The sequence below is a fragment of the Candoia aspera genome, chromosome 1 (genome assembly GCF_035149785.1).
Source record: "Candoia aspera isolate rCanAsp1 chromosome 1, rCanAsp1.hap2, whole genome shotgun sequence".
Classification (NCBI taxonomy): Eukaryota; Metazoa; Chordata; class Lepidosauria; order Squamata; family Boidae; genus Candoia; species Candoia aspera.
In genome coordinates this window covers 168903660-168928403 of record NC_086153.1, presented here as the reverse complement: position 1 = coordinate 168928403, position 24744 = coordinate 168903660, and the positions used below count along the sequence as shown (strand labels likewise).

At 38.9% G+C, this 24744-nt stretch overlaps 2 protein-coding genes across 8 annotated transcripts in view; one reads left to right on the top strand and one right to left on the bottom strand.

The window, feature by feature from the left end:
- Positions 1-177: 177 nt before the first annotated feature.
- On the bottom strand, positions 178-12138 carry UGT1A1 (UDP glucuronosyltransferase family 1 member A1). The gene is made up of 5 exons (XM_063317898.1): positions 10841-12138; positions 9853-9984; positions 7603-7690; positions 2663-2882; positions 178-872 (listed from the first exon to the last, which is right to left on the bottom strand). The coding sequence occupies exons 1-5, from the start codon at positions 11756-11758 to the stop codon at positions 575-577; spliced, it is 1656 nt and encodes a 551-aa protein (XP_063173968.1). The 5' UTR covers positions 11759-12138; the 3' UTR covers positions 178-574.
- The window catches only part of TRAF3IP1 (TRAF3 interacting protein 1), a 79585-nt gene continuing 66380 nt past the window's right edge, over positions 11540-24744 (top strand). For 2 of the 7 annotated variants that reach the window (XR_010068891.1, XM_063317891.1), the window contains exons 1-3: positions 19468-19662; positions 23995-24063; positions 24254-24415. Coding sequence is in view for 6 of the 7 variants with exons in the window: in XM_063317891.1 (XP_063173961.1) it covers positions 19540-19662; positions 23995-24063; positions 24254-24415 (354 nt within the window). In the remaining variant the exon portion in view is untranslated. Of the gene's footprint in view, positions 11652-19467; positions 19663-23994; positions 24064-24253; positions 24416-24744 lie in introns of those variants that run through there. The other 5 variants (XM_063317890.1, XM_063317889.1, XM_063317888.1 and 2 more) reach the window with 4 other exon arrangements.

Genomic DNA, 24744 nt, shown 5'->3' with positions numbered 1-24744 from the left:
GCTTTTTCATCTTCTGTTAAAGAAATAAAAAAATCTTGCACTCCTTCACAGTAGAAGACAAATTAAATATATAGCTGATTTCTTAAGAATTCCATGAACTACAAGATTCTGAAACCTATCTACAAGCCATTAACTCCCCTGAATTTGTTAATGTAGGTTTTAAATGATTCATTTAAATTATTTTGTTTTCTGCTTGATTTAAAAGATCATGTGAAGATTTGCCCTAAAAACAGGCTCTTTGAAAAATTCAAGAGCTGTTTTACTTTAACCAAACCACTGATAAAGCACCCCTTAACACAGTTTTGCAAAGCACAGTTGTGATACACTTTTAGGAAAGTTAAAACAGCCATTGTGCTGGCCTTTCATGGCATTCTGCATGAGAGCATATCCATCAAAATGAGGTTGCCAGGCAGAGCAAAGAGGCAGCCCTTGATACTTTGATTGAAGGCATCAAAGGAGAGCACCTCACTTTTCTGTGTTTTTTTGCCACTTTCCAACAAAAGCAAGCACCCTTTCTTCATACTCCTTTTCTTCTTTATACGCTACCTCATTCTGACTTGACTTTTTTTTCTCATTATTGGGATTTTGACTTGCTTTTTTTGCTTAGTCTTGCACTTTTGCAGATACACTTCTTGCAGCAAAACAGACAACCCTTCAGTGAGATGAACAGGAAAAGGAATGCTGCAGCCAGGAGGGAGGCAATGACATCAATAGAATAGTACTGGATCCAGTTGAGGTCATGAGCTGCTGGCCGCAAATGGGGAGCTCCCTTGTGCTTCATGACAAACTCCACCCAATATACTGCAAGATCAAGAGGTTCAATGGGTCTGTCTAAGTGAAGAGCTGAAAGACGCTGAATGTTTTCTTTATACCTAAAAGCATTGTTAAATAGTAAGATTGTAATTAAAACTCTCTCCAATAACAAGATACTCAGGAAATAAAATACAAAAAAAACATAGTTGATGGCCCAGTGCTCTTCATATATATGTTGGGGTGTGTGTGTGTGTGTGTATCTGTGCATATATAAAGTGTCTAAGTTCAATTCATGGACGCATCAATATGGTTTTCTTGGCAACAATAAAGAAATGGTTTTCCACTACCTTCTTCTGGGATGCTTTTTGACTTTCCAGGCTAGTCTAGTCTAAAGCCCTGGGATTTCCTAATAATCTCCTATCGAAGTACTAACCAAGTCGTAGTTTCAAAGCCCAGACAAGATCAATCAGATGCTGTTTGTACAGGGATTTTGTGAGTTTTGTGGTTCTGTATTATTATTACTTATAGCCTAACCCCTTCATATGAGAGCCAATTTGGTGTAGTGGTTAAGGCAACAGGCTAGAAACCGACAGACCGTGAGTTCTAGTTCTGCCCTAGGCACAAAGCCAGCTAGGTGTCCTTTGGCCAGTCACTCTCTCTCAGCCCTAGGAAGCAGGCAATGGCAAATCACTTCTGTAATCTTGCCAAGAAAACTGCAGGGACTAGTCCCGGCAGTCACCAGGAGTCAAAATTGACTTAAAGGCACACAAACAACCCTTAATATGGCTGATCATTTACATAATAAAGTCAGAAATATGGAGTATCATCTGGCCACAGTGACTTGCCAGCAAGCCAGGCATCACTGCAAAATATAATAGCATGGACTGATACTGAGTTTAGTATCAAATAAATAGCTGTAGCTTTTGATAAAGTACAGCACCATTGAGAAAGGGCCTTTGGCAAGCAAATTTATTTATCAATAAATAAATTCATAGGTTCAGGGCTGCAACCGGGGGGGGGGGGGAAATGGGCCATGTGCCCCAGGTGCCATGCTGGGGGAGTGCCAAAATGAGCACTGGGAGGGTGCCAAAATGGGCACAGAATCCATGTTTGCCCTAGGTGGCACAGACCCTAGTTGTGGCCCTGCATAGGTTTAAAAAAAAAAAAGATCCTGTAATTCTGGATTCTGAGAGATAGTCAAAGGTACTTCATTAACATGGACCACTAGAGCGACTTGTATTTCTTCATGGACGTACTATGTAGCTAAGAATGCACTCTAGAACACACATCAAACTCTCCTGCAACTGCTTATAACAGGAAAAATGTACTGGAATAAAGAAAGCTTTGTTTTTTAGGGAATGTTGTCTACCTTATGGATCTTCTCATTGTTGATATTTCAGTAAGTTTCTGACTTTATACACCAGGGTTTCTCAGCCAGGGTTCCATGGAGAGGTCAGTAGGGGTTCCCTGGTAGATCACGATTTATTAAAAAAATTATTTCAAATTCAGGCAACTTCACATTAAAGAGGTAAGTTTCATTCTTTATTTTTAGTTTAAGAACACTGTTAATGGATTTATACAGGCCTACACATGAAACAAAAATAATGATTTTGTAACTTCTGGCCTAAATTTGAGCCTGAATGTGCAGGGCTTCCCCGAGGCCTGAAAAATATTTCAAGGGTTCCTCCAGGGTCAAAAGGTAGGGAAAGGCTGTTATAGACTCATAGAACACAGTTTAATAACTACCACTTTAGAGGATCCAGAGTCCAGGTGAATAACTATTGCAATAATTACAGAACAACAAGACAGTCCTTACAGGATATTCTATTATGTATCTCCTCTAAGTAATCCATATCTGCAAGTGGAAACGGCTATGAGAAACCCTATCTCCATCCCTTCTATTACTCACCTTTTATCAAGAATAACAGTCCTCAGTGCATTAGACAGGTCCTTTGATGTCATTTTAATTGCATCCAATTTCACTCCTGCTCCTCGAGACTCTATCCGCACTGCATTGTCTGCTTGATCTCCAAAAAGTGGTATTAACACCATTGGCACTCCATGGCAAATCCCCTCATAGATCCCATGGGAGCCCGCATGTGTGATAAAGGCTCTGGTTTTTGGATGAGCTGTTCAAGGAAGGTAGGTGGAGAAAGACAAGCATGCTTATTTTTCTGCTAGTTATGAAGCTAGATAATCATATATGATGAAATTGCATTGCTATAAATGGAGCCACATAAACCAAAGAGTAATTGTAACAATGTTAATCTATGAATAACAACTATTGAAGACTGATGAGGGGAAACTTCTTTCTTCTTCATAATCCCCAACACTGGATGTTGTGGTACAGCCACAGACTGCTACTCCACATGTGTGTGTAGCTTGTCCTCTAGGACATCTCTGGGGCAGAGTATAAAGGCCCTCTTTCTATCACTATATCCCCTGCTTGTTTATTTCAGATCTCAGATGTCCTCAAGTGTAGAAAGCAATCTTTCAATCATGGTCTCCATTTCTGGTATTGTAGCATAGAAGGAACAACCTGGGTGGTTTTTGTGTAATTAAGTTAGGGATAGGTACGAATCTTCAGCAAAGGATTGTTACCTTGTCATGGTGCTGGAGCTTGAGCACCTCAGTAACGCCATGAGCTAAACCGTGAAGGGCCACCCAAGATGGGAAGGTCATGACAGAGAGGTCAAACTAAATGCGATCCCTGGGGAAGGTAATGGCAACCCACCCCAGTATTCTTGCCGCGAAAACTAAATGGATCAGTACAACCTGAGATATGTCAGTATACCATCGGAAGATGAGACCCCCAGGTCAGAAGATGGTCAAAATGCTACTGGGGAGGAACAGAGGATGAGTTCAACTAGCCCCAGCTGTGATGACACAGCTAACTCAAAGCCGAAAGGGTGACTAGCAGCCGACGGTACTGGTGGTGAACGGCGAATCCGATGTTCTAAGGATCAACACATTCCATTGAAACCTGGAATGTAAGATCTATGAGCCAGGGCAAATGGGATGTGGTTATTGGTGAGATGTCAAGATTAAAGATAGACATTTTGGGCGTCAGTGAACTGAAATGGACTGGAATGGGCCACTTCACATCAGATGACCACCAGATCTACTACTGTGGACAAGAGGACCACAGAACAAATGGAGTAGCCTTCATAAATAATAGTAAAGTGGCTAAAGCAGTGCTTGGATACAATCCAAAAAAGATAGAATGATCTCAATTTGAATTCAGGGCAAGCCATCTAACATCACAGTGATCAAATATATGCCCCAACCACAGATGCTGAAGAAGCTGAAGTAGATCAGTTCTATGAGGATCTGCAGCACCTACTGGACAATACGCCTAATTTTGCCAAGACAACTCACTCTGCATAACAAACACTCTCTTCCAACAACCTAAGAGACAGCTTTATACATGGACTTCACCAGATGGACAACACCAAAATCAGACTGACTACATCCTATGCAGCCAAAGGTGGCGGACATCTATACAGTCGGTAAAAACAAGACCTGGAGCTGACTGTAGTTCAGATCACGAACTTCTTATTGCACAATTTAGGATCAAACTAAAGAGATTAGGGAAGACCCACAGATCAGCTAGATATGAGCTCACTAATATTCCTAAGGAATATGCAGTGGAGGCGAAGAATAGATTTAAGGGACTGGACTTAGTAGATAGGGTCCCGGAAGAACTATCGACAGAAGTTTGCAACATTGTTCAGGAGGCGGCAACAAAATACATCCCAAAGAAAGAGAAAACCAAGAAGGCAAAATGGCTGTCTGCTGAGACACTAGAAGTAGCCCAAGAAAGAAGGAAAGCAAAAGGCAACAGCGATAGGGGGAAATATGGCCAATTAAATGCAAAATTCCAGAGGTTAGCCAGAAGAGGCAAGGAATTATTTTTAAACAAGCAATGCGTGGAAGTGGAAGAAAACAATAGAATAGGAAGGACAAGAGACCTCTTCCAGAAAATTAGAAACATCAGAGGTAAATTCCAGGCAAAAATGGGTATGATCAAAAACAAAGATGGCAAGGACCTAACAGAAGAAGAAGAGATCAAGAAGAGGTGGCAAGAATGTACGGAAGACCTGTGTAGGAAGGATAACAATATCGGGGATAGCTTTGAAGACCTGTATAGGAAGGATAACAATATCGGGGATAGCTTTGACGGTGTGGTCAGGGAGCTAGAGCCAGACATCCTGAAGAGTGAGGTTGAATGGGCCTTAAGAAGCATTGCTAATAACAAGGCAGCAGGAGACAACGGTATCCCAGTTGAATTGTTCAAAATCTTGCGAGATGATGCTGTCAAGGTAATGCATGCTATATGCCAGCAAATTTAGAAAACACAAGAATGGAAAATATCAACTAATATCCCCATACCAAAAAAAGGGAAACACTAAAGAATGTTCAGACTATCAAACAGTGGCACTTATTTCACATGCCAGTAAAGTAATGCTCAAGATCCTGCAAGGTAGACTTCAGCAATTCATGGAGCGAGAACTGCCAGATGTACAAGCTGGGTTTAGAAAAGGCAGAGGAACTCGGGACCAAATTGCCAATGTCCGCTGGATAATGGAAAAAGCCAGGGAGTTTCAGAAAAACATCTATTTCTGTTTTATTGACTATTCTAAAGCCTTTGACTGTGTGGACCATAACAAACTGTGGCAAGTTCTCAGCGGTATGGGGATACCAAGTCATCTTGTCTGCCTCCTGAAGAATCTGTATAACGACCAAGTAGCAACATAAGAACAGACCACGGAACAACGGACCAGTTTGAGATTGGGAAAGGAGTACGGCAGGGCTGTATCCTCTCACCCTACCTATTCAACTTGTACACAGAACACATCATGCGACGTGCTGGGCTTGAGGAATCCAAGGCTGGAGTTAAAATCGCTGGAAGAAACATTAACAATCTCAGATATGCAGATGATACCACTTTGATGGCTGAAAGTGAAGAGGAACTGAGGAGCCTTATGATGAAGGTGAAAGAAGAAAGTGTAAAAGCTGGGTTGCAGCTAAACCTGAAAAAAACCAAGATTATGGCAACCAGCTTGATTGATAACTGGCAAATAGAGGGAGAAAACCTAGAGGCAGTGACTTTGTATTTCTAGGTAGAAAGATTACTGTAGATGCTGACTGCAGTCAGGAAATCAGAAGACGCTTAATCCTTGGGAGAAGAGCAATGACAAATCTCGATAAAATAGTTAAGAGCAGAGACATCACACTGACAACAAAGGTCTGCATAGTTAAAGCAATGGTGTTCCCCATAGTAACATATGGCTGTGAGAGCTGGACCATAAGGAAGGCTGAGAGAAGGAAGATAGATGCATTTGAACTGTGGTGTTGGAGGAAAATTCTGAGAGTGCCTTGGACTGCAAGAAGATCAAACCAGTCCATCCTCCAGGAAATAAAGCCAGACTGCTCACTTGAGGGAATGATATTAAAGGCAAAACTGAAGTACTTTGGCCACATAATGAGAAGACAGGACACCCTGGAGAAGGAGATGATGCTAGGGAAAGTGGAAGGCAAAAGGAAGAGGGACTGACCAAGGGCAAGATGGATAGATGATATTCTAGAGGTGATGGACTCCTCCCTGGGGGAGCTGAGGGTGTTGACGACCGACAGGAAGCTCTGGCGTGGGCTGGTCCATGAAATCACGAAGAGTCGGAAACAACAACATAGGTATGAATGAACGGAAGGATTTTAACCCTTGGACCTTCCTCAGACAAAATATAGCATAGCCTATCCAAATCTATGTATTTGAAATGAATTTTTAAAAAGCACTGATGTGATGATCACCGTTGCGATGCTTGTGACATTGCAACGGCTCGCATGACAATGCAGGGAAATGGGTCCCTGGCGGATTAAGGGAAAAGGGAACTAGGTAACAAAAGAGAGCAACAGGTGCTGGCAACACAGTATCAACTCTAGCTGGCGGCATGGAAGAGAAAGATACAATGTTGCAAAGAAAGCAATTGACAAGACCAGACCAAGAGGCGTGCCCGAGTTGTCAAAGAGATTACGAACCTGATCGCCCGGCAATGAACCATCACCGGCCAGGGAAGCAATCGAGGAAACGCCCGGAGCACAGGAGGGGCTCCACGACCCCTCACCTACCGAAGACAGAACCGGCGGGGCTCGGGGGTGCACCCGGAGTAAGGAGGGGTGGAGCGCTGACCGGCGCGGGCTATTTAAATCCCGTTCCGGCGCGCTCCACTCACTCTCAGCATTCTTAAAGGGCACGCATACTGTTACTCAAATAAATCCAGAACCTAAGCCTACGCTAGAGTCTGTGTTTTTACTGGGTAGCAGGCAGAGCCTGACAACTGAGCAATAAAAAAAAATGAATGTCACCTACCCACTCGCCCACTTTTTTTCCTTAAAAAGGATTGAGAAGGAACAGGCATTTTTAAGCTAGGTGGTAGATGAGCTCCCCAAATCCATCTGAGGGAAGCAGATTGGGGCTTGCAGTGTTGACAGGAAAAATGGGTCCTTTGATCACTTTCAGCTCTGATTATATTTGCCTCTTGCAGGAGCAACATGATAAAAAAGCCAGATCAGGTCTGGTGTTGGAATATTCAACAATTTCCTTAGTTCTTCAAGGATAGCAGTAGTACAATGTTCCATGAAGAATGATTTCATTTTCCAAAGAAAGATTTTTTGGAATGGGAATAGGTCCATCCAAGTTTACATTACTTTATAGTATTTGGTATTAGCTGTTGGTGGGTAATACATATCAAGTTACTCACATGTATCTATTTTAGCACCATAAGGAAATGGATGCAGAATCAAAAATTAATTAAAAACAAGGGCCCTTAATTTCTGACCCAAACATACCAAGTAGATCATTTTGTGGAAGCCAGTTAAACAGCTTTGTATTATTGGCAAGGTTGGCTGGAGCCTCACCGGTATATCTCCACAGCACCTTCGTAGATTAGAAAATATAGAAAGTGGATAAAGAAATATATTTATTGATATTTCATATTTGTAGAAATCTGAGCTAGTTAATCTATTAACATTTTAATAAAGAAAGGTGCTCCTGATAAACAAGCACCATTTAAATAGATATTGTGAATTGAAACACTCATAATGACTTCAGTTGACAAGCATACATTTAGAACTGCAGAATGTATGTAAGCTGAAAGGAGCCTTACACTAATCCAGTCTACTCTCTACTCCAGGCCTGCACAACTCGTCAAGGGGAAAGGGCCACGTTGATAAATTAAAAACCCTTGTGGACTGCAAAAAACTACCAGAACTGCCAATCAGCGGTTCCACTGCTAGCAGAGTGATGGAAGCGCTGGAGCTGGTGGCGGCAGCACTGCCTCTAAATTTACTACTTTTAAAAAAATGTTGGGCTGCGACTTCCAGGGAAAAAATGGTGAACTGAAGACAGCTCTGCTAAAAGCGGAGCCAACGACCATGGCGGAATGAAGAGCCAGTGAGTAGACCAGTTCTTCATAATTCCTCTCTGGACAAAGAGAGGACTTGAGATTGACCACAAGAGCTCCATACAGTTGCTCCTCACGAGGAGACCGCAAGAGAGAGGTTTCCAGAGGGTTTAGAGTTCTGGGAGATGAGAGAATAACCATCTTGCTCAAACCATGGTTGGCACCTTTAAGGACACTGGGTTCGCATACTTCCTTTTCTAATTACTTTAGGTAATTGCTTGTTAACTGCTTCTCAGCTATTAGGAACCTTTGGATTGACAAGTTTTACAGCACTAATTGAGTTTCCTTCAGTCCTTGGTGAAAGAAGTTTAATATACAAGTTCAAGGACTTAAAAAAATTTTTTGAAATAAACAGAAAAAGGGTTATTAGAACTTTGATTTTGGAAAGTTACAAATGGACTAAGCGTCCAGATGGATTTGAAATAAGATTTTGGAATTAATTATAAGAATCCTTCCCATGGGAAAATGCTTTTGTTTTGAATTCTTAAAAAAAAACATGATAGGATGGGACTTTGAAGGCTGGACACTAAAAAGAACTAGAAGAAACTAAAGATTACAATTTAAGGACAAGAACACTTAAATTTGACTTACTAATACAGAATAGAGCAAAATATTTTAACATTGGGCATATTGAAGGATATTTTTGAATAATGGACCTTCTATTTTTTATTCTTTAAGTTTGTATTAGTTTTTTATTATTATTTTTATATAATTATATAATTATAATTATATTATTATTACTAGTTGCGAAAGTGGCATCCCTCCAAAGGGTCAGACATGACTCGGTGCTTGCACAGGGGACCTTTCACCTTTCACATCACATCAGTTTTTTTACCATTATAAGTGCAATTTTAATATTAAAAATTAATATTATAAAATAATTATTAATTTATTGATAATTTTAATAAAATTACTATTAAAAAATGATGGGTTGCATGCAGCCCTTTGGCCGTATGTTATACAGGCTTGCTCTGTTCCGTGCAGGAATCACTAAACCATCTGAGATGGAACCATCCATCTCAATTTGAAAACCTCTAGTCAAGAAATAGCCCACTACTGCGTTAGGCAGACTGTTTAATTGCTTAACACTCTTACTGTCCAGAAATTCCTTGTAATATGCAACCTGACTTTCCTTTCTTTTAATTTCATTAAAATCCTTGCCTTCCTGTTGGTTTAACAGAGGATATATCTTCTCCCTCTTACTCATAACAATTTCTTAGACATCTGGAGGCTTCTGTTAGAGCTCCCCTTCAGTCTTCTCTTCTGGAAGGTAAACATCCCCAGCTCTTTTTACTGTTCCTCATAGGGCTTGGTTTCCAGTTCCCTTATCATACAGATAACATTCCTTTGACACTGCTCCAATTTCTATATTCCCCTTTTAAAATGTAATGCCCAGAACTGGACATAGTGTTCTAACCCATCTTATCCTTAACTGAAGAAAAAAAAAGAGCACATGAATTCATCTGAAATGTATTTATAGAGTGTGAAGTGTCAAGAAATAGCTCAGTGGCTATTTCTGTACTATTTCAGTTGAAGATTTTCTTTGAGCAAAACTTCTCCCTCTTCCCAAAGATGTGGCTAGCAGCTGAGATTCTAAATAAGTATTTAAAATAGATCTTAGATTTGCTTTTCTTACTGTCTGTGGTACTGTACCCAATCCTTCAGCAATTTCCATGGCTTTTTCCATTGGAATTTCAGAAACCATTGAGCCCAAGGAAAACACCACAATTCCATCTTCACCAGATTTATTCAATATGCTTTCAAATTCCTATCAAAATAAAATTCCAAAGATAAATTATTTGAAACAGTTTGAACAGAATCTATCTCTTAATAGGTGACTAAAAAAAAAACAATTGGCATGCAAATAATTCAGCAAAGACTTAAATACATTAATTCAATTCTAAGAATAATAAAAAAAACTCATTTGGGACATAAATCACAACACACTAATATGCAAAGCTATAATTCTTAAGAACTAAATTAGGTTTCAATCCAGTCAATTTCAAATGCCAAACAGTCATCTTTAATTCATTAAAATAGATTATTCATTCTCTACAGCAACTATAGAATTTAATAATGTAAAAATCCAATATTTAAAATGCTATGGATGACATTTTAGTAATCCATGTTGCAAGCTTTATAGAGCTTAACTACGTGCTACAGTTCAGTAACATATATTTCCTGATATCATTTTTGTTTGAACTTCACATTATTGGAAAGAGCCTTTTTCAGGATCCCTAAGCAGGTAATCATTACTAACTTAGTCAATTCCCCAAACATTACACAAAGATAAAAACAAAACAACTGACTCCTGCCATAAAATGAGATCACAGTCCTGAGATGAAGGTAGCCTTATCTACCTGTCTTCCATTCATTCATCTTTTTCTGCTTCTGAATAAAACTGCATAAATTACAAAATATTATTTTAAAGGTATTTTTGAGAATAATATTGTCTTTATTCATAAAACATGCTAAAGCAGGTCAGTTAACACAGTTATCATACTCTTTAATACTATGGCAAATAATAGTTGATAATGTGGTATTAACTCTCCCAAGTTTGTCAAATATCTCAATCCTAATTTGACATTTTGAAAAATATGTATGACTAAAAAAAAAAGGCCAACCTTTGTTAATGGATTTCCCCTTGCACAGTTTATACCCCCAATGAAAACCATATTTGGCATGATAGGCCTTGGATACTCAAACACGAAGTCGTAGCGCAGAAGCCAAATTGAAGCTTGACTATAAAGCTCCGGTACTGTCGTATCTTGATGCAGGTATTCCTTGATCAAAACTTCAAATGGTGAGTAAAAAAAGTAACACATCATGAATTGAAATGAGCCAACTAAAAAATTCTTTACTCGTTGATTAAATGTCATATGATCAGTATTGCCTGTAAAGAATTTGGGAATATAAGAATGTGGGTTTGGACACTTAGTTGCCTCAAAATCTAAACCACATGGAATTCCACGTAAGTAGAAAAGAGAAGGGATGGATAAATACTCAGCCACGATCTGTCCACATGGAAACACTGGATCTATAAATACAACATCGAATCTGCTTTCTTGAAGGTAAGTAATCAAATCCTTGTTGTACAAAAGCTGTTTGCAGTTATTTAAGTAAAGCATTGTAATATTCCTTATTCTTGCAAATGTCTCAGCGATTCTTGCCAGGAAAGGCTGATGTACAAAAAGCTTATGACCCAATTTCTGAAGTTCACTTTTCAAGTATTCTGTTGAATAGGGTACAGCAAATGTTTTCACTATGTAATGTTCAGATGGTTTCATCCACAAATTAACATCAGGAACAACAGCTACTACTTGATGTCCTCTGTGATGAAGGCGTTCCATAACTGGTTGAATACTGAGCCAGTGACTGCCATCCATAGGTATTACCAACACCTTCCCTCCATCTGAAAGTCTCCAGAAAAAAAAAGTAAGTAAAAACCATGCAGCTGGCTGGCAAATATATTGAAACACAGATCTCTTCTTTCTAATTATGCTGCCTTTTAATCCAAAGGTAAATGAAGGTAAAGAACCCATTGTTCTTTACATGAACATATGAAACAGAACTTACTTGTGAGCCTTCAGCTCTTTCTTTCCTGTAAATATTTAATTTCTTCTGCACAGTCAAAGAAGAGCAATTGAGTTTTAAAACTTGGTCAAAGGTTGATTTAGTAAACAAACTTAAGAGATTCACATAATAATTGGCTTGCTGCAAATTCAGCAATACATTTTGAAATAAAAAAGACAGTCATGATGCAAAGGAAAAAATAACACTGCAACTTTTATTTTCATAATTGTTTACAATAGGATAAAATGATTAACTATAAGGTTAGAGTTAGGCCACAGAGGTTTGATGAATAAGGGGGCTACTTATTAGTCAAAATCCTTGACTAAATCAAGCCAGCATATCATTTTATTAAGAAGAGCAGGTGGCAGATGTGGCCAGGAGGGCCTTTGCACAGGTTCACCTTGTGCACTGTGCTCTGTCCTCAATCAGGAGGCCCTTCAGACTATCACTCATGCCCTGCTTACCTCACAACTGGACTATTGCAATGTGCTTTACATGGGGCTGCCTTTGAAGACCATCTGGAAGCTACAGCTGGTACAAAATGCAGCGGCACGAGCAGTAATGAGCACTTCCCATGTGTCACTGCTGCTACGTGAGCTGCATGGGTTCCCAGTAGGTTTCCAGGTACAATTCATGGTGCTGCTTGTCACCTTTAAAGCCCTTCATGGCGTAGGGCCTGGTTATCTGAGGGACTGCCTATTTCCAATTGTTTCTGCCCACTCACTACAGTATGTTGCACAGGCTGGGTACGCTCAAGGTCCCCTCTATTAAACACTGCCATACAGTAGGACCAAGGAAGGGTGCCTTCTGTGTTGCTGCCCCTGCCCTCTGGAACAAATCCCCCGAGATACAAATGGCGCCCACTCTCCTGGGGTTCTGAAAGGCCCTTAAAAGTTTTCTCTGTTCCCAGACCTTGAGTTAATGAGTTTACCGAGGTATTTGTGCAGCCTCTGTTGTATCTGTATAGTTTATTGTTTTGTTTTAGTCTGAGCTGCCTTTGAATATGTGTTTACCATATACAGTATACTCACGGATAAGCCCTTCCATGGATAGGCCAACCCTCAATTTTTCAACCAAAATACCATGAAAAATGCACCACCCTTGGATAAGCTGACCCTCGAAATTTTTGTATGTTTAAATTTTCACAGTTGGCTTATCCGTGGGTGGCACATTTTTCATGGAATTTTGGTTAAAAATTCAAACTGAAGTTTAGCTCTCTCACAAACTGTTTTCCAGATCACAGCTCAAAACTTCAATTTAACAAGTAGCAATTAAAATAATGTCTTTGAGCATAACAAGAATTTATTTTATTTCACTTAAAATCACCATTACTGCCCTGTACAGATCTCATTTTAACATTTTAACATTTTGCCCAGTTGACCATGGTGATTTTCTTTTCATCCTGGGAAATTTCTTTGCTTCATAGTTGCAGCTGCTGTGCAGATTTCAGCATAGGCTGACCACATTATATTATTTTGACAGAGCAAATTATTTTTAAAAATTTCTGCTGCTATATATTAAACACAGTCCCTCCCCCTGCTTATTAGTTGCTTTCTAAGAGATCCTACTTTAGGGGCTTCTACTCCAGATTGCCAAGTTTGTAAACCATAGGCATATCTACATTTAGAGTTTAAGCTTAAGTTTATACTGACTGAAGAAAAATATATCCAGTCTGAATCACTCTGACACAGCTTGTAAGGTGTTCAGTCTGAACATAAGACTAACAAATCTTCTCACTGAACAATTCTTCTGCCACTATGCCCTCCCACTTTTCTATTCCAGGAAAACCAATTGTTTTTCTTCTTGTGGGCAGGCCTTGCTGGACATACCTGTGTATGTGTGTTTGTGCATGTACACTTTCGATGCTTCTTTTAGTTCTAATTTAAGTTTTCTATATTGTGATTCTCTCTTTTTCCACCAAGAGGCATAAACTGTTCTGACATTGTTTGCTTTCTTCTGTTTCTTCATCTTTCACAGCCTCTTTTATTTATTTATTTATTTGATTTATATCACCGCCCATCTCCCCCAATGGGGGACTCTGGGCGGTTTACAATAAATAAATAGCATTAAAACATAGCCAGATAAAAATTATATTAAAATATACATAAAATATACATTTTCACATTCATCCTTAATTACTTCTTTGAGGTCATTCCATAATTCCCCTGGTTCTCTATCAATGAAGTTCAGGACTTCAAAGTGATTCCTGATGTTCTCCTTGAAAATGGTGGATATATGTTCAAGATCATATTGTGGAAACTAGCTTTCTTCTTTAGGTTAACTTGGCATTTGCACATGAACAGTTAATGAATTGTTTCACAGTCAACAGCTGGCCATGTCTTTCATGCTGTAACTGAGTTCTGTTGGAAGTCCTGGCAAATCCAGCATGCCTCATTAGCATGTGAATTAGCATGTAAATTGAGTTGTCCCACAATGCAACTCTGAGGAAGCTGTTTGTTGCCACTCCCACTTCCTCTCTCTCTTCTCACCTTCTTCCACCCAGGGAGAAGCAAGCATGCTGCTCAGCTCTCCATTCATCAGGGCCATGTGCTCCGGCCTTGATAAAGAATTCTGCCCCTTTCTTCCACAGAGCTCTGGGCAGCTGTAGGGCTGAGAGTTTAGGGCAAACTAAGTATTTAGAAAAAAAAGAACAAAGGAACTTCATCTTTTCCACCAAGATGGATGTTACAGAAGCAACAATAAAGTCAGTAATAATTCTTTTACTTAACCTAATCTGTCTAAGCGTGTGATTCTTTATGCTTGGGAGGGCTGAATGTGTAAGATCAATAACCTGTGTTTCTCTGACATGCTCACTGAAGCTATCTAGATAATTTTCTTTTTCTGTGCCAGCTTCTCAGCTGTGTTATAAGCTCTGCTCCATTTTAGTGGTTCTAGCAGGCCACAAAATTGGCTTCAAGTTCCTCCACCTCATTTGATTTCTATATATTCCATCCAATGATGTCCATATCTTAACAAAGATACCACATTCAAATTTATTAACACAATTACTTGCAAAAAAACTTAAGTAGCTAACTATTCAATTTTAAGAAATGAAAGTAAAATAAAAATAAACAATAAATATACAAACTGAGGATACCAGGACTCCCAGTGGAGACATACTGATGATTCAGACTCTTCTCTCCCTCTGCCTCTGAAGCTACAATAGGAAAGGAAAAAGACACACACACACACATACACACACACGAATTCTACAGAATGAATAGCTCTACCAATCGTCCAAACCAATATATCATTTCTGAGTAGGCTGATATGGAAGTTCTACATTTCTTTGGGTAGCTGTTTGTTGTTTCAAGTAATTAACAGGCATTCAGGATCAGAATATTTTTTCATGCCAGTTTGCAAACGCTATCTAGCACTATGCATGCATTGCCTTTCCATTATCTGCTCAGGCTCAGGCTCTCCTGCTTTCTTTGTCCTGCCCTGTGTTCTTACCACAATCTCTCCCGTCCATTAAATGTGCTTGGCCTCTACCATCCAAAATCACATTTGGTCAGCTTTTTTCTCTATTTTTATCTTAATTTTCTGTGTTAAAGATCCACACATACACACAAATAAAAATATTGTTATTTTGACAGAAAAATAAAATGGAATGCATTTATTGCAAGGCTTTAAATCCTGCAACCTCCAAAGGGTAAGGCCAAATGAAATTTGGCAACCAATCAGCAGCTTGTTTTTCTTTAAGAAAAACAAGTTGTGTTATTTTAAGAATTTCTAAAATGTTTGTTTTTATTCCTTCAAATAAGCTAACAGTCCTAAAAAAAACAACATCCTAATAATTCCCAGAAGCCATAATAGAAAAAAAATCAGAAAATTCTGTTCTTGCTTTCTTATATGACTTGACTCCAATATAGTTCTCAGTGCCAAACTCCCATAAGTGCAGCTTCATGCCCCAAACAATCCCAGTTTCTTTAAAAGTCAGTGTTGACTCCTGCCAATTGCCTGGATGAGTCCCTGCAGTTTTCTTGGCAAGATTTTTGGAAGTGGTCTACCCTTCCTAGGGATGAGAGTCAGCCACTAGCCCAAGGTCACCCAGCTGCCTTCGTGCCTAAGGGAGGACTAGAACTCACAGTCTCCCAGTTTCTAGCCTGGTGTCTTAGCTACACCACCAAACTGGCTCTCATATATAATATATAATAAATTCACACAAAAAAAAGGTTGCCTCCAGTAAAGACTATGTTGGGCATTGCTGGCTTGGGGTATTCAAATACAGAATTTCATCAGCTAAATGAATGTCTTACTGAAAAGTTCCAAGTCAGCAATCTTCCTCTGCAGAGGCCCAAAAGCAAGATGTTTATACTTCACAAAAATACTGTAAGTGACAACCTAAAAACTGTAAGGGTATAACTATCATGTTCTTCATGGGCTCTGCAAATGTCATATGAACTGAATAAAATGTAACCATCCTTGGAATGTAAGAAAAAGCGCTTGGATACTGAGCACCTTGATAGTCTATAGCACATGGAAGTCCATATAAGAGGTATACTGTGGGTAAGGAAAGCTTTTCAGCCAGAATTGGAGCACAAGGAAATACAGGGTCTGAAAATCTATCTATATACTACTAAACCTTTTGTGTCTGTTTGATAATTTCTAACCTTTAACTGGGAGAAACAGTGCATCATAGGGCAACAATTTTTGAACCAAGGTACTTCAAATGGGCTAACTTACAGAATGCGTCCAAAATCTGGGATCCATGACTCCCGTGGAATACAAATTTGGCAAATTTTATAAAATATTTTATGACATAAAAATGATAAAACATTTTATGACATAACACAAAATGTCATAAAACATTTCCTGTGATCAACTCCTGATGTTTGACTGCTATACAGTTCAACATTGGCTACTTTCAAGGCAGACACAGCTGTCTCTGAATTTTTAAGAACTTTTCCAGTACGTTAGAAGCTCTGCCATTATTGAAGTCATTGAGGAATCTGGTAAGGAAATATCTCTGAAACGATGAACCAATGTGTCATGAGTTGTCTAGTATCACATAAAAGTTGCTTTGTCAGAGGAACCTGATTAGCTCTATGACATACAGAAACTGCTTGCAAGCAGAAGTAAAACGTAACTAATTCCTGATAAGTTTTTGTACATTTGAGTAATATTCTCCAAGAATGAAGAATTATTAAAAGCACTGTCACCTAGTGAATGATAAACATTGCCCAATTGCTGCTAAGGGTAAGGCACTGAATGTATTTTTACAATAAAATGCCCTGATGTCCACATGAGCAGATTGTTTTCTGGCAATATAACCACAATCGTGGGTCCTTTTTGAATAAGCTTCTCTATTACAAGTTCCATGCTAGGCCAGTGACTTTAATCCTGTGGCACAACTAATAGCTTTTCACTGTTAGTAAAATGCCACAAATTGAACAAAAAGATAAACCTAAAAACAGTGACAAAATCTATGATATCATAGTTTTACCTGACTTAACCTGTTATATGAGTTGTACAGGGTGCATTAAACTACAGAATTACACTACACTAAAATACTACAGAATTACACTATCACTGTAGCTTATAATATCACTGATTTATCAAGTAAATAATTAATAGATGTCCTCCACTGAACCATGCATCACCATAGCTATAATTCTAACTATGCAACAATATTAAACTGGTAATAATACTGCCAACTGAGCTTATGTTATATATTAACAAAAGTTTATTCAGGAATGAAAGATACAGATGATACAGCATAACAACATAGCATTATCTCAGCACCAGTGGAGGTGACAGAAATTCATAAGTACTCTTTGAAGAATCAAAAGATTATACCAAAGTAAAATATTATCATTTTAAAATATGTAAATATTTTAAATGACTGTCTCATTTTAACAATTAAATATGAGTTTCTTTTGCATCATCACAATTTCACTTACCTCCTTTTTGTCTTAGATGCTCTCTGTGAGTTGTCTCAATTCTTTTTTTCTTGTACTTAAAAGAGATAGTATTTTCTTCATTGATTATATGCCATTGATTATAAGTCAGTGTTGACTCCTAGCAACCATATATTTTCTCCAAGAGGATTTGTCCCCAACTTGGTCTTTCAGGTGTTCCAACAGCATACCATTGCTGCTGGTCATCCTCTTCTTCTCTTTCCTTCCCTCTTCCCCAGCATCATAGACTTCTACAGAGAGCTAGGTCTTCACATAATGAGTCCATAGTATGAAAATTTGAACCTGGTCATTTGTGCCTTGAGTGAGAACTCTGGGTTGGTGATCTATTTGTTTTCTTGGCTATCCATGGTATTCTCAAGACTCTTCTCCAATACCAAACTTCAGAAGTGTCAACACTCTTTCTATTCTGCTTCTTTGAAGTCCAACTTTCACTTCCACAGAGTGTCACTGGGAAAACCATAGCACTGTTGTGATAAATAACTACTTCCTGTTATTTTGGCTTTTTGTTGTTTGCAAATGCTCTGTAAGAAAATGTAAGAAAATGTGAGTTTTCTTACCTTTTTCAAAAATGCAGGGATTAAAGACCATTACAAATTGTTAAAGGCTTTTTCTGCATCCAGAAAAATCAGTCACATTTTTTACACATTTCTCTTGTCAATAACATTCAAACATTTCTGTTATTTTCATTACATACCTCTTCGGGATAAATCCAGTCTGATCAGAATGTATCCTTTTGGTTAGGAAATCCATTTATTCTCTTAGCAAGAACTGTTGTGAAAGTCCAGAGTTCCTTTCTGATGAGGTCATAGGAGGGAAGATCAAGCACTACAATGATCAAGATAATATCTATTTAAGTGGAAGTCAACTTTCCTTACTGTTCTGAAATGTATTTGAATTTATTTTTCCTTATTTATTTGCTGCATTTTTATCCTACTTTTCATATTATCTCCCACAGCAGTTTATTATTAATTAAAGAAAAAATGAGAGTGCTCCTGTTCTCAGTCTTATAAATTAAAAACAAGACACAAAAAGGAAGAGGAGGAAATGGAAATAGGAGAACAGGTAGAGAAGCTCCAGGTCTTCAGGGCATTGTGACCCATAAAGTTGGCATTAAAAGCTGCAACATTCATTAATTATTTTAAATACTCAGGCATATTTATAAATATGTTATGAAATTTTAAATATTAGAAAAAGTTATCCTAATTCCAATAATTATAAAAGCAGCAGGTATGCAGAAAATATCTCTTCTAAAACTGGGTCATACACTATTTTTCAATTTGTAAGCCTGTGCAGATGTAGTTGTTTTATTTGACCCAATTTACAGACACAAATTTGATTGACAGCCCCCTATTTCTTAATGATTACTTAAGGATATGTTTTCTCACAGCTGAAACCTTGTGAAGTTCCAGATGGAAAAGAACAAAAAAGGGAAAAAAGTTACAAGCATCAGCGGCCTGTAGCGGTAGGAGCAGAGTAGGGACACCTGCAGAGCGTTTGAGAAGCTCTTCTTCGTTGATATTTCCACTAATCGTAAACAGGCTTGATATTCATAATAAGATGACGGACACACCTCTACACCTGGCCCTTCTAACAGTCAACCATATTTTAATTTTGCTCCTCGCTGCTCAACCACCCGATGGCTAACGTCATTGCCTCCGCTCGTTCGGCCCAATAGGAAGAGAGGAAAGAGGAGGCGGAGGCTGTTTGCGCGTTGCTAAGGTCGCAAAGTTGGGTAGTAACGAAAGTGGAGGTGGAGTGCGCATGTGTGGCCTGCGCAGCACCGGGAGTTTGTCTGGGCCTGGTGGGGAGAAGTCCTTCCGAGTGCTGCAATGCAGGGCTCCGTGGTTCGGCGTACGCAGGAGTTGCTGGGGCGCGTGATTCGAAAACCGCCCCTCACGGAGCGCCTTCTCAGCAAGCCCCCCTTCCGCTATCTGCACGACGTAATCGGGGAGGTCAGGCGAAGCGAAAGGGACGGGAAAGAGAGGGAGGAGGGGAAGCGATCGGTCGCGTTTTACAGTTGCCTGGCAACCCGAGGAGGAAGCTGCAGAAGAGGCGCGTGTATCTTTGAAGGAAAAGTTATGCAGAGGGGTTCCCCAAGGCAGCAGGCAGTCTTAGAGAGACGGATGACATATTTCCCCCATCCCGCTTTCTCCCAGGGTTGTCTGTTCTTCAGTCAGCCCCTCTAGTGACTCTTCTAGATATGTCTTGGATTGGGTCGCAGTCAGTCCATCGCGTGAAGGTACCAAGGACAGAAAGAGAAGATGCTGCAGTCTTTGTTGATTAAAAACAATAATCACATGTACACAGAACGGCAGATTTAGCCATCCTTTCCATTAGCTCTTGCACGTAAACGTCATATTTTAAGTAAATTTGAAATTTCAAGAATAGAGCTATGGCTTCATAGATAAGGAAGCTCAGCATTAATATGAGCAGTGCTTTGTTTTTGAGGTTTTCATGCTTTGAACGAGTTTGGCTTACTTCTTTTAAAGGCATAGCCTAACTAGGAATAAGGGAGATACTGTATTAGTGGTGATGTGAGGATTTAATTCTATTCCAGGTAACTTTGTAATATTGTAAAAATGAACAGTTGTTATGTAAAATTTTATCAACTAGAGCCTGTTGAATCAAGCGCATTATTTTCTATTACCAGATTTAGGCACAGGGGAGAGAAATTAACATTCAAAGCAACTATGAAATACAAAAGATCTCTGGTTTTGCTTTATGAAAAACTGTGGGCTAGTGGCTGGCCTGGAAACCCAAGCATACATTGTAACCTTAATTGCTCTACTCAGCCTAGACTTTGTCTTATCAGTACTAAGCCAGTATAGTTTGCAAGCTGCCCAGAGTCTCTTGCATAGTGAGATGGGTGGCGTAGAAATTTGATTAAGTAAATAAATAAACCATAGGTTATTCTGGTTATGGTACATTATATTAATTCAGCCAATTGTGCCTTAACCAATACATTATGATTAAACCAAACACAGTCCAGGTTGATATATGAATGCTGCACTTCTATTTTTCTACAGCATCATGACTATCCTTTGCAATTCACCTCATTTTTTGATAATATGAGAAGTTAGAGTGAATTAATATTTATATATCCTTTATCTAATGGGCAAATGTCCTTGGAACGTTTATTACATGGATATTCTTCCTTGATTGAAATTGCTTTTTATGAATAGTTGTTTAATGCAAGATATCATTTGATTTGAAATAAACCCCAGGAACTGAGGAGGAAAATAATGGTCTCAGATTGTCCCATGTTAACCTTTTCCTTTGTTAGTCTTACAAGTTATTCTCATAAGTCTATTCCTTTATTGGCTGCAAAAGACCAGCACAGTTGCTCCTAAGGGAAGTCCTCACTGCAGCCCTGTTCCCCATTGGCTTTTTTCACAAATGAAAGGAGCCTATTTAGTTGTATTTAAACTTTTTTTTACTCATTTCAGAAGAGAAGTTTTATCTTTCTATTAAAATCAGCTAGTGTTTGGCTGGATTGTTCTATAGGGCTGCTCTGTAAGGCCACCCCTACCCAAGAATGGCCATCAAAAGTTTTTCTCAGAGATACAGCTGGTAATCATTATGTAGTTATAAAGAGATGAAGCCTTAAAATGCAGGGAATATTATTGGTCTAAATTTACTTGTTCGTTATTTGTTCTATAGCAGAAGCATTCCCTGAACAGAATTATGCCAGATGGGCAGTTTGTTCCAGTTCCCATTGAAGCTTCCACTAATTCTCCCCTCTTTCTGAAGTAGATTTGGGAAACATAGAGAACTACTATTGACATAGGAGAAAGTTGCTAGCGAGAATCCTCCATTTGACTTTATTTGTTGATGCTTGCACAGATTGAAATCTTTGTTGATTTCTTTTGCCATCTGCCTACAATCTTACCTTTTCACAGAATATGGTAGACCTATGTGTTGTGAGACAGCGAAAGCATAACAAATGATCCACAATACTACTATAACCAATTGGTGGTCTCTGTTCTACTTTTGGCTATTGTCATTCACACCTTTTATTGGATAAAACTGTTTTAATCATGGCTATATTGTATTGCTCTGAATTGGTCCATTTTTAATACAAGCTGAATGTATTGAAGAGAAGTGTCTCTAAACAATTAGTACTCAACTATTAGCCGTGGTTTTAGAAATTCTATATACTGAAAATAAAATTTCTAAATCCGTCCCATCTTCTGTGGGAACTCCCATTGCTTGCTGTCCTACAGTCAGGACCAGAAATATTGGAACAAGGATAACTGTTTTGGCATTTGGCCTCTGTACACCACCATATTGAAGATGAAAGGAAACACACCCAGATGGGAGCGAAGTCAGGACTTTCAGCTGTAATTCAAGGGGGTTGACAAAAGTGGGGCACTAACCATTCAGGAAGTACAGCCAGTGGCATACCCACACACCCATCGTTGGTGGCTCATAAGTAATGGAACGAATGGCTGACAAGCGGCTGCATGGCCAGGTGTGGCCTGTTTCCTGGGTACCCCATGACCAATCAAGCAGATAAAAGGCTGGAGGTGGTTCTGAGTGTTACATTTGCATTTGATAGCTGTTCACTGGAACTCTCAACATGAGGTCCAAGGAGGTGTCTATGCGAGTGAAGGAGGCCATCATTAGGCTGAGAAAACAAAATAAACCCATCAGAGAGATAGCAGAAATATTGGGAGTGGCCAATATAACAGTTTGGAATATCCTAGAAAAGAAGGAATTAACTGGCAAGCTCAGCAACAGCAAAAGGCCTGGAAGACCATGGAAGAAAACTAAAGTGGATGACCGCAGAATTCTGCTCATGGCGAAGAGGAACCCTTTCACAACATCTAGCCAGGTCAAGAATGCTCTTGAGGAGGTAGGCATGTCATTGTCAACATCTACAGTCAAGAGATGGCTTTATGAATGTAAATACAGAGGCTTCACAACAAGGTCCAAACTACTGGTAACGCTCAAGAATAGGAAAGCCAGATTAGAATTTGCCAGCAAACACCTAAAAAAGCCTTCCCAATTCTGGGATAAGATTCTTTGGACTGATGAAACCAAGATTAACTTGCACCAGAATGATGGGAAGAAAAAGGCATAGAGAAGGAAAGGAACAGCTCGTGATCCAAAGCATACCACATCATCTGTCAAACATGGTGGAGGCAGTGTTAGGGCATGGGCATGCCAATGGAACCAGGTCACTGGTGTTTATTGATGCCCTGACTGCTGATAAAAGCAGCAGGATGAATTCTGAACTGTATAAGGCTATACTTTCTGCTCAGATTCAGCCAAATGCTGCCAAACTGATAGGACGCCGCTTCATACTGCAGATGGATAATGACCCAAAACATAAGCTACCCAAGAGTTTCCCAAGGCTAAGAAGTGGGATGTTCTTCAATGGCCAAGTCAGTCACCTGATCTCAACCCAACAGAGCATGCTTTTCACTTACTGAAGACAAGACTGAAGGCAGAAAGACCCACAAACAAGCAGCAGCTGAAGGCAGCTGCAGTAAAGGCCTGGCAAAGCATCTCAAGGGAGGAAACTCAGCATTTGGTCATGTCCATGGGTTCCAGACTTCAGGCAGTCATTGACTGCAAAGGATTTTCATCCAGGTATTAAAGGCGATCCTTATGTTTGTAATGATGTTGGTTTGTCCCATTACTTACAAGCCACCAACTATGGGGGGCGGGTGCATGCCACTGGCTGTACTTCATGAATGGTTAGTGCCCCACTTTTGTCAAACCCCTTGAATTACAGCTGAAAGTCCTGACTTCGCTCCCATCTGGGTGTGTTTCCTTTCAACTTCAGTGTGGTGGTGTACAGAGGCCAAATGCCAAAACAGTTATCCTTGTTCCAATATTTCTGGTCCTGACTGTATGTACTCCAGAACATCTAGTTTCTATATTATAAGGAGAACTATACTAAACTGTAGATGCAAACTATATCCTAAATGTAGTATGAGAATACTAGAGAAAGCAGAATTTATTGTGGATTAATGTGCTTATCTCTACAGTTATTTGAATCTGTTCAAATTATTTTGTATGCTTTAGAAAGACCCCATTAAACAGAGTTGCAATATGTATGAAGACTTGCTGAAAAGTAATCAGAATCATTTCAGAAAAACAGAATATCATAATCCAGATTGTCTGCAAAAATCAGCACGATTATTTGTTTCAAAATTCAAATGTTTTTAAGTGTTACGTTATGCAGTTGTATTTGCATTTTATATTATTAAGTTATCCATAAAGTATATGAACTTGAGAACTGGTACCATAATAATATTAAAATTATTGTTTTAAAGATAATTAGATCAACTGGTTTCATGAAAGGATTGTATACAGAAGCAGAGATGAAATCTGATAATGTTAAGGTATGTATGTACTCTCATTATTTAATTTTTTAAATTTATAGAATATTTCATAGATGCAATTCCATTAAGTATCATTTGATATAATGTCAGAATTGTGGCAAAGTTTATAAATTAAAAATTATATGCCTTTAATATTACAATTTACATTGAAATCTGTAGAGTTTATTTGACAGTATGTTGCTTTATTCAGGATAAAGATGCAAAAATCATCTTTCTTCAGAAAGCAATTGATGTGGTCATCATGGTGACAGGAGAACACTTGGCAGTGAAGCCTGCACGTGTTGTTGCTGGACATGAACCTGAAAGAACAAATGAATTTCTCCAAGCAATTGCTAAATGCTGTCTCAATAAGGTATGATGCTAGTAGACAGCATTAATTTGTGAAATATTACCTTAATTGAATGTTCTGCTCAAACACAATTTCGAAGTCCAGCTGAAAGAGAAGTGGTGTCAGGGGGAAGATTGGACTCAGGAGAAAAGCTCAGATGAGTTTTGCAGGGGGAGAATTAAGTTCTCTGTCTTTACCCAATGCTTTTCCTTTGAAATTCACCACTTGCTAGAGGTACACTAGCATGTAAAGACCAATTATCTAAAATACAGCATGGAGATAATTCAGCTAATAGAAACTGGACTTTATTTGTAGGGTCAATAATATTACCTTTTGGAATTGTTGATTAATGT